Source organism: Hoplias malabaricus, chromosome 4, assembly GCF_029633855.1.
Source record: "Hoplias malabaricus isolate fHopMal1 chromosome 4, fHopMal1.hap1, whole genome shotgun sequence".
NCBI lineage: Eukaryota > Metazoa > Chordata > Actinopteri > Characiformes > Erythrinidae > Hoplias > Hoplias malabaricus.
Window position 1 is genome coordinate 23,557,660 of NC_089803.1, and position 15,629 is coordinate 23,573,288.

The 15,629-nt window shown below is 45.0% G+C and overlaps 1 protein-coding gene across 17 annotated transcripts in view; it reads left to right on the top strand.

The window, feature by feature from the left end:
- LOC136695618 (protocadherin gamma-A11-like) overlaps positions 1-15,629 on the top strand; it is a 104,427-nt gene that overhangs the window by 71,602 nt on the left and 17,196 nt on the right. For 2 of the 17 annotated variants that reach the window (XM_066669790.1, XM_066669801.1), the window contains exon 1: positions 11,202-14,068. The exons of 14 other annotated variants lie outside the window; for them this stretch is intronic. In XM_066669790.1, coding sequence (XP_066525887.1) covers positions 11,603-14,068 — 2,466 coding nt within the window. In that variant the 5' untranslated portion in view covers positions 11,202-11,602. Of the gene's footprint in view, positions 1-7,541; positions 10,116-11,201; positions 14,069-15,629 lie in introns of those variants that run through there. One more of the 17 variants, XM_066669796.1, reaches the window with a different exon arrangement.

Consider the following 15,629-nt stretch of genomic DNA (forward strand, 5'->3'; position numbering starts at 1 on the left):
CAGTTCATGTGGCAGTCAGATGTGGTGCTCATTTCAAACAGGAAGAAACACATATGGACTGTATTGTAGCACAACACTGAGTTTCATGAGGATACTTTATGCAGCGGAAGTGTCTATGTCTATGAATAGAAGCTCTGCTCTTATTATATCATCGCTAGTTTAGACACTGTTTACAGTGGTCCAACCAATAGCAGTGGTCCAACAATGATTTGTTTATGACAATGTTTTTTTTTTCCTTTCGTGGTTTCAGTGATACAGTGCTTTTGTCCAGTAATGACAGCGTTATACACACGGGACAGGACTGAACAGGGCCTGTGGAGTAATAGCAGCATTTGGGATTTAGAATGTGTCTGTATTGTGTTGTGGGTAAATACCTACAACTCTAAATCACGTAAACACACTTTTATCATTGTTTATGGTGTGTAGGGAGTGTGTGTGTTGACGTGACATTTTTGTGTAAATCCTGAAACCTGAAGGTGAAGACTTTATTTAATGTTATAAGTTTAGGTGTAGGATTGAGGTTAGGGTAAACCTCCATAACAAGAATGTGAGTGAGTATAATGTCCCCACAATACATGAGAACAGCATTCCATCACTTACATCTGGGCTCACTTTAGCACTGTTTCAGAAACTAATCAGCAGCTTCCAGACCTGCTCCTTCCTCTTTACTGCTTTTTACTGCACAGTGTAAATCTTCATTTAACTCAGAAGGCACTGATACCACCTTCTTTACTGATCTCAGAGATGTGGAAGTGTGAATGTTACAGCCATAGATCATGGCTTGGCATTTTCCTCTGTGAATGCTGTGGTTACTGTGGGTTAGTTTGGCCTTTAATGGGTTTCATTATAAAACAGCATTTCCTGTTTAGTCGTGTCATGCTCTACATATGCTACATGTATACTTAGCTCTTTTTTATACTAAGGGACCACATGTGATTGGAGACATGTTTGTGTAGATAAACAATATGCTTTCAACACGAATGTTCCATATTTAAAGAGATGCACATCCTACCAGGTTTGAAAGATGTGTTTTAATAGCGCTGTGAATATGTTGTTAATCTGGCCGTTACATTTTTAATTATTTAGATTTGATTTCATCATTTCATGAAAGTTACTCTACTTTATGAGGCGCCATTGCTGTGCTACGTTTGTGGTGATTGTATGGTGTCTGTATTACTTGTGATCTCATTGCCGTAGGCTTTGTTTTGGTACACTGACTGCATTAATCGAATGAGCACACTGACCAGTAATCTCCATTTCCTCTGCAGTGGCAGTATGAGGTCAGGCCATGGCCTGTTTCTTTATTTCTGAGCCTAAGTTATACATGTATTTACTTAATTTAGTGTGTGCAGACGACTGGGTTGGTTTTTAAAGACAGTGTTATCAGTATGTTGTACAGTGTATCGTGCTTGTTTTGTGTTGGCAAATGCATTGCTACATGCTTCATTTGGAATATTGAGCGTATTGATCAGGGGAGTTCATATCTGGTTCCACTGCAGCAGGTTCAGGAGGTCTGTTTGTCCAGTGTCTACTGGAGCATCATTTGTTGATGATAATAAGCACTTTTTTAAAATTAGTCTTGTTTTTAAAGCATTTGTGTGGCTTTTTTGTTTCTTTCTCGCTGTAGAATTCTGTATATTTCTGTGTGTAGATGTAAATTTTCTGTTGTTTTTTTCTGTCCTCATGTGTCCTGTGTTATCTGACCAGGTGTAGCCCTCAATACAGTTTAAGGGAAGATAGTAATCAGGTGGAGACACACTCACACACAGGTTTGTGCAATGTGTTGATCCTCTAAAGGGATTACTTTAGATTTATTGAGGCCAGTGAGGCAGTAGGGCAAAAACACAAACACACACACATACTTTAACACAGCCCTGTGCAAATGTCAGTGACATCTCTGAAAACGACATTTTAAAATCAGTTTATCTCAGCAGTATTTACATGTTTTAAAAGACCCACTAATAAAATAATAGCATTATACAGTACAATAAAAACATAGCATTATATATATATGCATTCCTTTTTTTAATGAGTGTGTTAATGTTGAGATAAATGGACTTTAGATGATGCCTTAGAAGACTTGAGCACAGCTCTGTACATTCCCTCCCTCTCACTGCACCAACACAGCATTATTTATGACATATTTCATATGTCCAGAGTGAGGCATGTCTTTCTCTGGCTTGTTTTTCACCTCCTTCAAGCTCCTGGTAAACCAGGTCACGTCTGTCTGACTCACATCACACCAGTGCTTTCAAATAATAATTGACTGCTCAAATAGTCAAAGGTTAAGCTGTTCAGAGGAAACATTAAAATGGCAAATAATCATTGCATTAAATTGATATTTTTGATATGATATACATTATATATATATATATTGCACATTGGATGGGTTAGAATACCAGGCACATTATAGCAGCCCATTTTCAAGCTCTCAGGAACAGAAGTCTTCATTCTCTCTCTCTCTCTCTCTGTGCTTCCCCTCCCCCTCTCCAGCTGCATCACTCTCTGCAGTCTCTGCACCCAAGTGTGTTGGGTATTACAGACTACGGCAAAATGGGCTAAAAATACACATGCATCACTTTACTGTAGACTCCGGTTTCTGCATTAAACCGTCTTGATATTGTGTCTCTTTTTCCTGGCATGAGTGTTTTTGGGAACCAGAATAACTGATACAGTGCATTATTTACGGATATAATCATCTATTACATCAGTCATTAATGTGGAGTATTGCTGACACATAATGGAACTTTGCACATGTTTTTTTTTTCTTTCTTCTCTGGCCTTTTTCCTGCCTTTTTCTTTAGATTTTTTTCTTTTTCCCATCTCCTAGTCCATTTCCATCCTGCTATGTGTTGCCACAGCAACAAGCTGACTCACGGGCAGGGCTGTACCATTATAGCCGAGTCCACAGGGGGGCAGTGAGAGGCTCACAGCTGATTTACTTTGTCTGAAGGCATGGGAGAGATGCTGGGGATGATGAGAAACCCCTGTATTGGATGATGTAGTACAGTAGTCTGAGATTCTAGGCTAATACTATGGGGGAAGGGTGTGTGTGTGTGTGTGTGTATGTTACAGAGGAAAGACAATAAAGTTCACTGATTATCCATAAATATGGATGACAGATTGGGTTTATTCATTAATGGTTACATTCTGTAAACAATCACACTGTCAGACCCTCCATGATTATAATACTACTGTAATTATATAGGACTTAAATCAGTAAACACACGTCTGGTCTATTTTTACTCCTTTATGAAGCACACAAAGGGGCACATGCACCAGTGCTCATGCGCACAGTCATAAATAAAGCATCTTATTCTCTCTTCTGACAGGAGTCCTCTGCTGTTACATTCTGGATAGTGCAGCATGCTTCTCTATGCAGTGGCACAATGCAGCAGATTTCCTCTTTAGAGTGGGCTCTATATTACTGTTCTAAACATCATAATGACAATAATAATGTTTAGATTTCATTATTTATTAAATGTATATTATTGTTATTATTATTATTATTAGTAGTAGTAGTAGTAGTAGCAGTATTGTTATTATTACTATTATTATTAGTAGTAGTAGTAGTAGTAGTAGTAGTAATATTAGTAGTAGTAATATTAGTAGTAGTAGTAGTATTAGTAGTAGCAGTATTGTTATTATTACTATTATTATTATTAGTAGTAGTAGTAGTAGTAGTATTAGTAGTAGTAGTAATATTAGTAGTAGTAGTAGTAGTAGTAGTAGTAGTAGTAGTAGTATTTTGGTAATGCATCTATATGTCCATTCACCATTTCTTGTTATTACACACACACCCACACACAACCAAACACCTGTAAAGTTCAGCAGGCCTTTCAAATAATTCAAATGATATATTAGAAATGTATTTTCCAGTATTACAGGAGATATGTGCTTCCTCTTATAACACATAATCATATAGTAATGTTATTTGGGGTGATAACTGATTTTTTAAAAACTTTATGTAAAGGGTTTGGTTTTGAAGCAGATATAGGTTTTGTGTTGACATTAAAGTACGGGGTTTTTCACACTAAACCCAAGCTGAATTGGTTTTAATGGATATTTAATAGCATCTTAATTAAACACAGACTAAGCATCTACGAAATTATGCTTAAAAAATTGAAGTGGATATCAAAATAAATTCAATATATTTTTACCCTCATAGAAAACTGCTGTAAAGCCTTGACTTTGACCTATTTGCATTATAAAGTAGTACACGTGTGCCCTCTCTCTGATCACTCAACTGATGTCTGTATATAATTTTTATTTATTCTCTATTTAGATTTGTATTATTCATAAACACATTTGTTCTCTGACATAAGATATTTTATAGCTTTTATTAATGTATATGTGTTAATAACTCATTGCTCTGTGCTCATTACTGCTGTAAAAAGGATGGAGAGATGTGCTGTAGTCTGTTTAGTGTGAAACTGACAGCTGTGCTGTACTGTGAGGAGAATGGGTAAGTGTCTGGGCCCTGATCTGTCCAAAAAGTGCACCATTCTAATCAAACTCCTTCATGTTCTTTTCTTTTTCATGTTGCCCTCCTCCTCCCCCTGATGCTGTGGCGTTCTGATCTGCTCCGGCTCGTGTTCCGTTGACCTGGCGTGACTCAATAAAGGTGAGAAACCTGTCTTGACTTTTTTAGTGATAAACAGGTTGACTTTGTAGCTCATTGTACACCACAGTGACACAAGACCCGCTCATTTCATGTCTTGGTCAACAGTGTTGCATCACAGTAATGTTCCCTGAGACACAGTTTTACCAGAATTTTACACTTTGCAACACAACACCAACCTTACACTGCATCAGTAATAGCTTTGACACTGTAATGAACAGAACACCAGACAGGACGTCCAGTGTATTCATGAGCCGGGGATGTTTGCACTCATGCCCCAGGTTAGTTTTGCAGCTTGGAGTTGAACTGTAGCGAATTGATAGAGAGTTTGTGCCCACTAACAGTTCCTCTGAGAATGACTTAGACTTAATGAGGTAAGGTACTGAGTACGGATGTGTAGTTTTGGAGTACACCTGGTGAGTGGGCTATGGGGTGGTCTGTATGTCCATAGCCAACACTTAATCTCCCAACAGCCAACGCTGAGGATGGTGATCAGAGGATAACTTTCTGTGCAGATTGTACAGGTTGTTGCTGCAGAATTAAACATGAATCTATGCACAGTGCTGGAATTCACTGGGCTGTCCACAACCTTCTGGAAATGTGTTTACCACTCATACATCCAGGGTAAAAAACACATTTTACTGTGAAGAATGATCACTGGAGAAATGACTGGATGCTCCTGAAGTAGAGATAGTATTGTTAGTGTTCTGCCCACCCTTGATCTCAGATCTATGTGGAGGAGATGGTTAGTGCGAGAAGAAGGGAAAAAAGCCTCGTGTTTTTTTTATTTATTTTGTGTGTGTGTATGTGTTTTCTCTTCAGTGACCACTTAAGGTGTGTGTGTGTGTGTGTGTGTGTGTGTGTGGGAGGAGAGCAGGGGGTCTTTGTGTCTGTGTGTTCATTGTGCTTGACCGCATCCTGGGTGCAGAGGCGCGTGCTCGCCGTCTGTAGGGCGCTGTTCGGTCTCGTGGTACTGAAAGCTCACCCTCCTCTTTGCCCTCTCTCTCTCTCTCTCTCTCTCTCTCTCACTCACACACACACACACACACTTCCTCCTTCTCCTTCTTCTACCTTATCTATCTTCAGCTAGATCAGCTTGTAATCACCGAGATCACTCTTGTACCGGAAGTTTAATAAGGAAAACATGTTTAAAGCATCACGTGTACAGTCAGATTTTCTAATACATATAATACGGCTAACACTCTTTAATACACTAAAGTATAAACTGTGATACCTCTGTTAAATTTTTGTATAAACACGAAATTTGTCTTCGTATCGTCAAGTAAAGCGATGTGTGTACTTGTTTGCTCAGGATCGCTCTCAGCACTCAGCGTGAACAGGGTGTAGTTTGTCCATTCTACCACAGGATGGCAGTAAAGAGATCTTAGCCAGCAACAGATAGTCAGACCTAGTCATTCTTGTGGTGGGTTAATGTGCAGGCAGGTATTTTACCATATTATAATTCATAATAATGTTAATGACTCACATTATCCAGTATGCATTCTATTGCAAATACCTCTAGAAGTAAATATGTAATGCATTATTATTATTATTATTGTTATTATTATTATTGCTGTTGTTGTTGTTGTCCTCATGGTCCTTTTCTCCTCAAGAGCCCAGTTTGATGTGTGATTACTTTGAGAGCGTGATAGAACTGAATGTAGAACTGTCCACAGATCAACAATTCAAAAATGAGAGGACCGGTAGAAATGGTGAAATAAAAATAAGACAGCTGGAAATAAATATAATAGCAGTGCTGTGTTAGACAGTGTGGGCTGAACTGGTGACAGCTGGGTGTGCATACTGCTGCTGCTTCATGTCACCGTTTCCATGGCAGCTTCATTATGACATTGCACCATCAGCATCCACCTCTCCATCCAAAGGAAGCCCAGCAGTCCTGACTTAGAGAACATGATCGTATCTGTACTCAGTGGCACAGAGGCAGCTTTGCTACTGCTGTTATAAAATTACCTGCTGCTGTTTTTATATGTGGTACTATTGTCATTAAAATGTATTGCATGTATATTGCAAAGTTTGTTGAAATTGGCTGTTTTTATGTGTGTAATAAGTGTAAGAAATATACACAATCTGACCAACACTCACACTGAAGTCTACATTACCCATGAACTACAGGCTTGAGCAGACACAGCAAAACAAGTTTTACAGTCCATTAATACATAACTCCACTGAGCCGTGGGCCTTCATTTTCCCTCTGTAGTATTTCTGCATTACTTCTGGAAGAGCTCAATCTCCCACTTTAACGGTGCTCATATCGATATGATATCACGATATAATCAATACCAGGAGTCCTGCTATTACAGACTGTTGTGTGCATGTTTCTCTGCATACTTTCTCCCCATTTCACTCTGTTCTGTAATGATCAGGACCCTCACCAGACCACCACGGATCAGATGTGATTTGGGTTGGGTAGATGTGGATCAGACACTGCCGTACTGCTGGAGTCCACTCTGTTAGACATCTCATCTGTCCACCTTGCAGACGTAAAATCAGTGGCTCATCTGTCCTGTGTGGTCCTGTGAGGGTCCTGACCATTGAAGAACAGGGTGCAGAGAAACAGCTGGACCACCGTCTGTGATTGTAGAACTACAAAGTGCTCCTGTTTGGTCAGTGGAGCTGATAAAATGGACGATGAGGTGTTCCTACTCCGGTGGTCATTCAGAGCAAATATTAAACATTGTAAACATATATATTTATTTGTAAAATTGGATCTTACATGTATTTTAACTTTATAAATTCATACATGGTATTTATACATAAAGAGGATAATCTCTGGTATGTTCTGCACCTTTAAACCAAGCCTTGCTCGCATTGGTTCATACTAAACCGTCTGTGTGCCAATAGTAATCCTGCTAAACGTGTGTGGTCCAGTCTCCTCAGCTTCAGCAGCAGCTTTAAAAGATGTTGCTGAGTGCAGAGATGGAGAGAGAGCTCCTCCTGCTTGTGTTGACTGGAGTCTCTTTGGGGCTCGGGTGTGGACAGTGGTAGAGCTGTAGAGGGATGTTTGTGCAGATATGGTGGATTTTCTCACCCTGGCAACACTTCACTGATCGACATGAATAAGGGGATGCGTGGCTATCGCGCGCTGGCCCTCCTTCTGATGTGTGCCTGTTTGTGGTGGGCTCCAGCGGAGGGGCAGATTCGGTACTCGGTGGCGGAGGAGGCGAAGAAGGGCTCGGTGGTGGGGAACCTCGCTAAAGACCTCGGCTTGACTCTGCCCGAGATGTCGAGCAGAAACGTGCGCCTCGCCTCGGAGGCAGGGGAGCGCTTCTTCAGCGTGGACACGGGGAGAGGAGAGCTCCTGGTGGAGGAGAGGATAGACAGAGAGGCTGTGTGCGCGCAGAGTGCCAGCTGCGCGCTCCCGCTGGAGGCGGTGGCTGACTCGCCGTGGCAGCTGCACCGGGTGGTCGTGGACATCCAGGACATCAACGATAACGCCCCCAGCTTCGCCACTAAGGAGATGCTGCTGAAAGTGGCGGAGCACGCCGTGACTGGAACGCGCTTTCCTCTCGAGAGCGCGCACGATCCGGACGTTGGGAGCAACGCGGTGCGCGCGTATTCTCTGAGTCACAGCGAGTATTTTTCCGTCGCTACCAAGACTTTAAAGAATGGCAGGAGGTTACCAGAGCTTGTTTTGGCCAAAGCGCTGGACAGGGAGAGGCAGCCCACTCACGAGTTACTGTTAACGGCTGTGGATGGGGGGAGCCCTGCTAAATCTGGCACTGCTAAAATCACAGTGCAGGTTCTAGATAACAATGACAACGCGCCACAGTTCACGAAACAGACGTACGAGTCTGCCCTCAGCGAGAAAAGCGCGCCAGGGGCGGTTATAGCCCAGCTGAAAGCCGTGGATTTAGACGAAGGCGCTAATGGTGAAACCCGCTATGTGTTCGGTGAACGTACCGCTGATGACGTATTAAATACATTCGACCTGAACCCAGAAACAGGCTTGTTGACCCTCAAGGGCTCCCTTGATTATGAGGAGGTTTCATCTTATGAAATCGACGTTGTGGCTAAGGATGGGGGCAGTCCTGAAATGGAGGGGCACTGCAGTGTCCAGATTAATGTGATTGATGAAAATGACAACAGTCCAGAGATTGTTGTTAAATCCCTGGCTGAGCGGGTACCTGAAGATGCCCCTGTCGGGACCGTGGTGGGACTAATAAACGTTCGGGATCTGGACGCCAATGAAAACGGAAAAGTCAGCCTCCAGGTGATGGGACACACAGCTTTTAAGTTAAAGTCCAGCTTTGAAAACCATTATGAATTAGCCACAGCTGTTCGTCTAGACCGCGAACGCTGTGTAAACCATACAGTGGAAATCAGCGCCACAGACTCGGGCAGTCCTCCCCTCTCTACTAAGAAAACAGTGCTAGTCAGGGTTCAAGATGTCAATGATAATCCTCCCGTGTTCTCTCAGCCTTCATACACCGTATACGTGAAAGAGAACCTCCCAGCTGGAAGAGTCATATGCTCGGTCTCGGCCTCTGACGCGGACCTGGGAGACAATGCAAAGGTTTCCTACTCAGTTGTGGACTCCAAGGTGCAGGATGTGTCTGTTTCCTCCTATGTGTACATTAACTCTGATAACGGCAGCCTCTACAGCATGTATTCTTTCGACTATGAGAATCTGAAGGTGTTTCAGATCAAAGTGCAGGCCAAAGATCACGGCTCTCCATCACTGAGCAGCAACGTAACGATTCATGTGTTCATCCTGGACCAGAACGACAACACTCCTGCTGTGATCTACCCCTCAGTAGCGTCCCATCACAAGATCCCCCGCTCCGCTAAAGCAGGCCACCTGCTGACCAAGGTAACGGCAGTGGATGCAGACTCAGGCCACAACGCCTGGATCTCCTACAAGCTTCTGGAAGCTACCGACTCCTCTCTGTTCAGTGTCAACACTTACACTGGGGAGGTGAGGACCAGACGTGCCGTTTCAGAGCACGACGATTCACCACAGAGGATCCTCATCGAGGTGAAGGATAACGGTGAGCCAGTGCGGTCTTCCACCATCACAGTCAACATAATGTTAGAAGACCTCCATGAGCCGGTCCTTGACCTCCAGCACAAAGCTCCTGAGCCTGTCAGCAGAAATGACCGCATCACCTTTTACTTGACGGTCTCCCTGGCCTCTGTGTCATTCCTGACTATGGTGACGTTCGTTGTATTAGTGGTGAAGTGTGTAAGAAACAGCCGAGGCAGCTGCTTCAGACACACGGGCTCTGAGAACTACAACAAGCCCAAGCCAAAGCTGCAAATCCAGCTGAACACAGACGGGCCCATTAAATACGTAGAGGTTCTGGGAGGGGACGTGATGTCTCAGAGTCAGTCCTTCAGGTCCTGTCTCTCACCCCTGTCAGAGTTCAGTGATTTCACACTCGTTAAGCCCAGCAGCACCTTTGATTTTAAGGACATGTTCAGCATGCTGGACGCCTCTTTACCTGACAGCACCTGGACCTTTGAGAGTCAGCAGGTGAGCCACATCTGACTGTGATTAGCTGGAGTCATGTTTTTAAATGCTGTGTAAATGTCTGTAAAATATTACTTATTTATATGTTTAATAACGTAGGTGTTTTGACCAAAGCGTTGTACTCAACTGCTTGTCATGGCTGATCCTGGACCTGCTGAGCTGAAGTGTGCTGTATTCTCACACTACTCTGTTTTTAAAGTCCACTGAGCTCATGTTATTTGAGTTAGTGTATAATGTGGATCATTATTTAAACAGCAATGTAAACCCCATAGTGTTGGTTTTGCTACAGGGTTTAATGGAAATACATATATACAATACAATAAAAACCTAGATTATAAAAGCTTATATATATATATATATATTTGTGTTGTTCCACTCAGCATACAGGTGTGTAGGTGTGTGGAACAGAAATACATATTATATACAGACACAGTTTGGTACAGTGGTGTTTTTACAACAATAGCAACATATAAACATCAATGTAATATCGTACGGATTTTCAAGACCTGAGAATAAACTGTTTCGGAAACAGCGCCCTCGGGTGGAGACGTCTCGACCTGGCGCCTGTGGTAAACTGTGGCTGTGGGTGTGTGTCGTGGGCTGGAGACTCTCTTCAGGATTACTGCCCTCGGTGACAATCCAAACCCGAGCTTTTACTACAGCAGAAGACAGGCACTTTAGTGTACTGCAGACACGGGGAGGACAAGCTGTTGCTGAAGGTTGAAATTCATCAGTCCTTGAGCATATCTGACCTGTGGGTCCCTCTCAGCGAGTGCGCCCTCGGTTAGACCCCTCCCGGACTCTTCCCGGACATCTCTCTCACTTCTAAGTTTTGTGGCTGTATCCTACTTCCTGATTGGCTGGAAGTTAACAGAGCCGTAGCGGAGTATGCAGTTTATTTCCAGGAGAAGGTCTGAATGGACCGTATCATGGACTAAAGGCCAGCCACTCATTTGCAAAACAATGTTCAAAAGTGTTCAAATAATACTTTGTATGAATACCAAACGATGAAATACTCAGTAGTGTGTGCCCTGTGCTGGTGAATATGGCCAATCCCAGCGCGAGAGTGAGATCATTTAAGCCAATGACAGCGCTGAAGTGGGTCTACGATCATCCAATCCCAACACAGGAGGCGGGCCTTGTCTGAATACTGGTGTGAACAACAAAACGGGTGTGTAGAGCCTGTTGCTCATTTCTGTCCAATAGGAGGAGACCCTTTGTGGCCTTGTCTCCTCCCCCCCCCCCGACCATCAGAGAGGCGCAGGCAGCGCTGGGAAGTTTGGGATAGGGCTCGTGTTTTTCTACTCTTTTACGAATTCACCAAATCGCATTCTCGGTCACAATGAACTCTTCCAAACGCCTCGTGTTGCTCCACACCAAACGGATTAAGTTTCGAACGGCGTGTTAGGGAGCGTCCACGAGGAACTATGGACTGAAAACGCATCGGAAACTTTCTCTTCTCCAGCTCCTCTCTCTCCTTCCCTCTCACAATGGAGCTGAGGAAACGGAGTCGCATTCCGCGATGGTGCGCGCTCTGGCTCGCGCTCAATCTCTCCGCCTTACCGAGCGCCGCGGGAGAGCTCCGTTACTCCGTTCAGGAGGAGGAGAAACAGGGCTCATTCGTGGGGAACATAGCGAAAGATTTGGGCCTCACTCCGCAGAGGACCGTTGAGAGAAACGCGCGCGTCATTTTGGACCCCAAAGCGCAGTACTTCGAGCTGAACTCGGCCACCGGCGCCTTGGTCATCAGGGAGGCCATCGACAGAGAGCGCATGTGCGGCACGAGCTCCGCGTGCTCCCTGCATCTTCAAATCGTCCTCGAGGACCCGCTGGAAATGCACCGCGTGGTCGTGGACATCGTAGACGTGAACGACAACGCGCCACAGTTCCAGGCGCGCAACTCCTCGCTCGAGATCTCCGAGGCGGCCGCGCCAGGCACGCGCTTTCGTTTGGAGAGCGCGCGGGACCCGGACGTGGGCGTCAACACGTTGCGTACGTACCTTCTTGCGCCTAATGACTTTTTCGGCCTGCGGGTCGAGACCAAGAGCGACGGAGAAAAGTTCCCGGAGCTCGTGCTGGAAAAGAGTCTTGACCGAGAGATCCAGGCCTCGTTCCGCCTGCTGCTCACGGCGGTGGACGGGGGACAGCCGGAGAAATCAGGCACCACGCTGCTGCTCATTAAAATCCTGGACGTTAACGACAACGCGCCGGTGTTTGACGAGCCTGTGAAAAGGGTGAGTCTTCTAGAAAACTCTCCGTTGGGGACTGTGGTCGCCAAACTCAATGCCACTGACGCAGACTCTGGACTGAATGGAGATGTGTCCTATTTATTTAGTAAATACACCCCAGATAAAATTCTCAATCTTTTCAGTGTGGATTCTAAAAGTGGGGAAATCCATGTTATTGCAGAGGTGGACTATGAGCAGGACAGAGTTTACGATATTACAGTCCAGGCCCGGGACGGTGGGTCCCCCGCCATGGAGGGCTCCTGTAACATCAAAGTCGAAGTAACAGATGTGAACGATAACACTCCAGAAGTGACCCTGACCTCTCTGACCAGCCCCATTAGGGAAGATGCTCAGAGTGGCACTGTCATTGCATTAATCAGTGCCAAAGACTTAGACTCTGGGAAAAACGGTCAGGTGACGTTAAAGGTGTCACCTGGATTGCCATTCAAGCTAAAATCCGCCTTCGGGGAGCATTACACCCTCATCACTGATGGCCGCTTGGACAGGGAGGCTGTCCCTGAGTACACAGTGGTTGTCACGGCAACAGATGCAGGCACGCCTCCACTGTCATCTCAGAAAACATTTGTAGTTAGCCTCTCTGATGTGAATGACAATGCTCCAGTATTCTCTCAGCCTTCGTACTCTGTAGACATCCCAGAGAATAACCCCTCAGGTACCCCGATAGTGTCGGTCTCTGCATCGGACCCAGATTTGGGGGACAATGCCCGTCTTACATACTCCATTTTGGCCTCCACTGTCCATGGCAGCCCCGTGTCATCTTACGTCTACATTAACCCAGAGAATGGAAACATCTTTACAATGCGCTCCTTGGACTATGAGCAGATGAATGCTTTTAAAATCGAAGTACAGGTACATGACGCCGGGACACCGCAGCAGAGCTCCAACGTCACAGTCCACGTCTTTGTCGTTGACCAGAATGACAACCCTCCTGTTGTCCTTTACCCCACCCACTCAGATGACTCGGGCATTCAGTTGACCATCCCTCGATCTGCCCCCATCGGTCACCTCGTGAACAAGATTGTGGGCTTTGACCCAGACAGCGGGCACAATGCCTGGCTATCCTATAGCCTCGTTCCAGGAGACGACGCTGCGGTTTTCCGGATCGGCGCACACACGGGCGAGCTACGTACTGCGCAAAAACTGGCCGATGAGGACCAGGGTGGCAGGGAACGCTCATCCTACAGCTTTGTGGTGCTTGTGCAGGACAACGGGACCCCTCCCAAGTCCACCAGCGCAACAGTCACCGTCACGGTGGAGGAGAAGAGCACGGATGTAGCCGCAGACACCAATAAAACTCCATTCACTCGGAAAGGCGGGGGGATGACGGACGTCACCATGTACCTCATCATATCCCTGGGCTGCGTGACGCTGGTCTTTCTTTTGACCGCTGTAGTGGTGTTGGTGCGGTGCCTCAGACACAGGGACGACTTGACTTGCTGCTACTCAAGAAAGGGCTTCCGTTCCAGGCCTACCTATCAGCAGCGCTCCCATAAAGACCTCCACCTCCAGCTGAACACGGACGGGCCAATCCGGTACATGGAGGTGGTGGGGGGCCCTCAGGAGCCCCACACACGCACATACAGGCCCTGCTACTCGACCCTCTCCAGCAGGAGTGACTTTGTGTTTGTCAAGACTCCCATGCTGAGCCATAACAACACATTAAACATGACTCTAACCAGGAAGCACTTACTGAACTCAGCCAATGAGGTGAGCGTTCAGCTCAACACACAAACAAATAAGGTTTGGTAGGTTTAGTGTTTCCGTATCAGGTCGGTCTCTCTGTGTATACACACAAGGGGAGCGTATAGTGTTGTTGGAGCCCCAGGACCAGTCTGCCTTTGGTCTTGAAACGTGAAATCATCCTTAAAAAGAATAAGACAGTTTGACGGGATAAAATATGTAGATTTCACTGGCCATCTTTATAGGTGTGAATCAGGTGGTGAACAGGGAAATTGCCAAGCTGTGATGGGTGTAGGCGCTGTATTGGACTGAGGAAATGAGGGTGCTTATCCACTGCATGGTACCTACTCTACACAACTCTACTCATGTTTTGGTACCTGGTACCGGGTTCATTTTCCACTACCACAGCTCACCTTGAAATATAGCTGGTGATGTCCAAAATCACCGCCCCTAAGAGAAGCCAAGGGCTTTGGAAACCTAGTCAAAGCAGCAGTAATGTTAAGCATTGTTTACTTATTGTTAGTAGCTGAATTCACTAACTCATTCGCACACTGAACAAAACACAGCTTAGCCACGCTTGAGTTCAGAGGCAGATCCATGTAATTTTTCTGTTCCTTTTTGCACCATCCGGCTCTCACTGGAGTTTTTCATCTTGTTGAGTCGTATAATAACAATCAAATATGATCTCTACTGTAGCTTGGAGATTTTTCAAATGCCTGGTTTGTGCTGGAGGTCTGTATTTCGTTGTCTCTCTGACCATTCAGTGCTCTGCAAGCTTTACACACCACTGTTTACTTCCTACTCAGGGTTTCAGGTACAAAACTTGCTTAATGGAAAAGCAAAAAACAGCAGAATTCAGTAGAGTGGGGACCATGAAGTGGAGAAGCACATAAGTGACGTCTGTATGTGGCTTCCAGACTTGAGACTTCAGGCAAATTTGGGAGGCAATAGATGAGAGATTAAAAACAGAAGGGGCTTAGAAGTAGATAACATTCAATAAATCCAAATACCAGATTCTGAAATGTCAACCAGAGGTTCACATGGAGCCAAAGAATAGAAAGCAGTTATACAGACTTGTAAATAATCAAATACAATAGTTCTAGTTAGAGAAATACAATAACTACACTGAGGAAAGGTTTTGAGTGATAGGGGAGACTGAGGGACAGAACTGGCAGAAGGCAGAGAAAGGAAGAGGAACTGACTTGCAGAAATGAGGTTTGTGTTAACGAGGAAAGTGGGGGGCGGGGGTAAATGTAGACAGAGGGAAGGACAGAGTGGATGGGGGTGTGCAGAGGAAGAAATCAGTGGCTGAATAACAGGATCCCCCAAGGTCATCCTGTGACCCTGGGCTTCCTGTTGTGCTGGACATCAGTGATTGATCCCATACCTTATGAGTCATGTGACTACCGGTAAAGTGCGAGTGTGTCACCCCTGGGCTATCCCATAATAAATCTCCATGGTAACAAGGATTCAGTCTTTGCTGAGTTTCCTTGAGACCAAAGAAGGAAATAGGTTTTCTTCAGGCACTGTGAGATGAAATCCTGTTTGTAGACACAGCGAATTGTTTCGCTACCTTCCTAGATTGTTG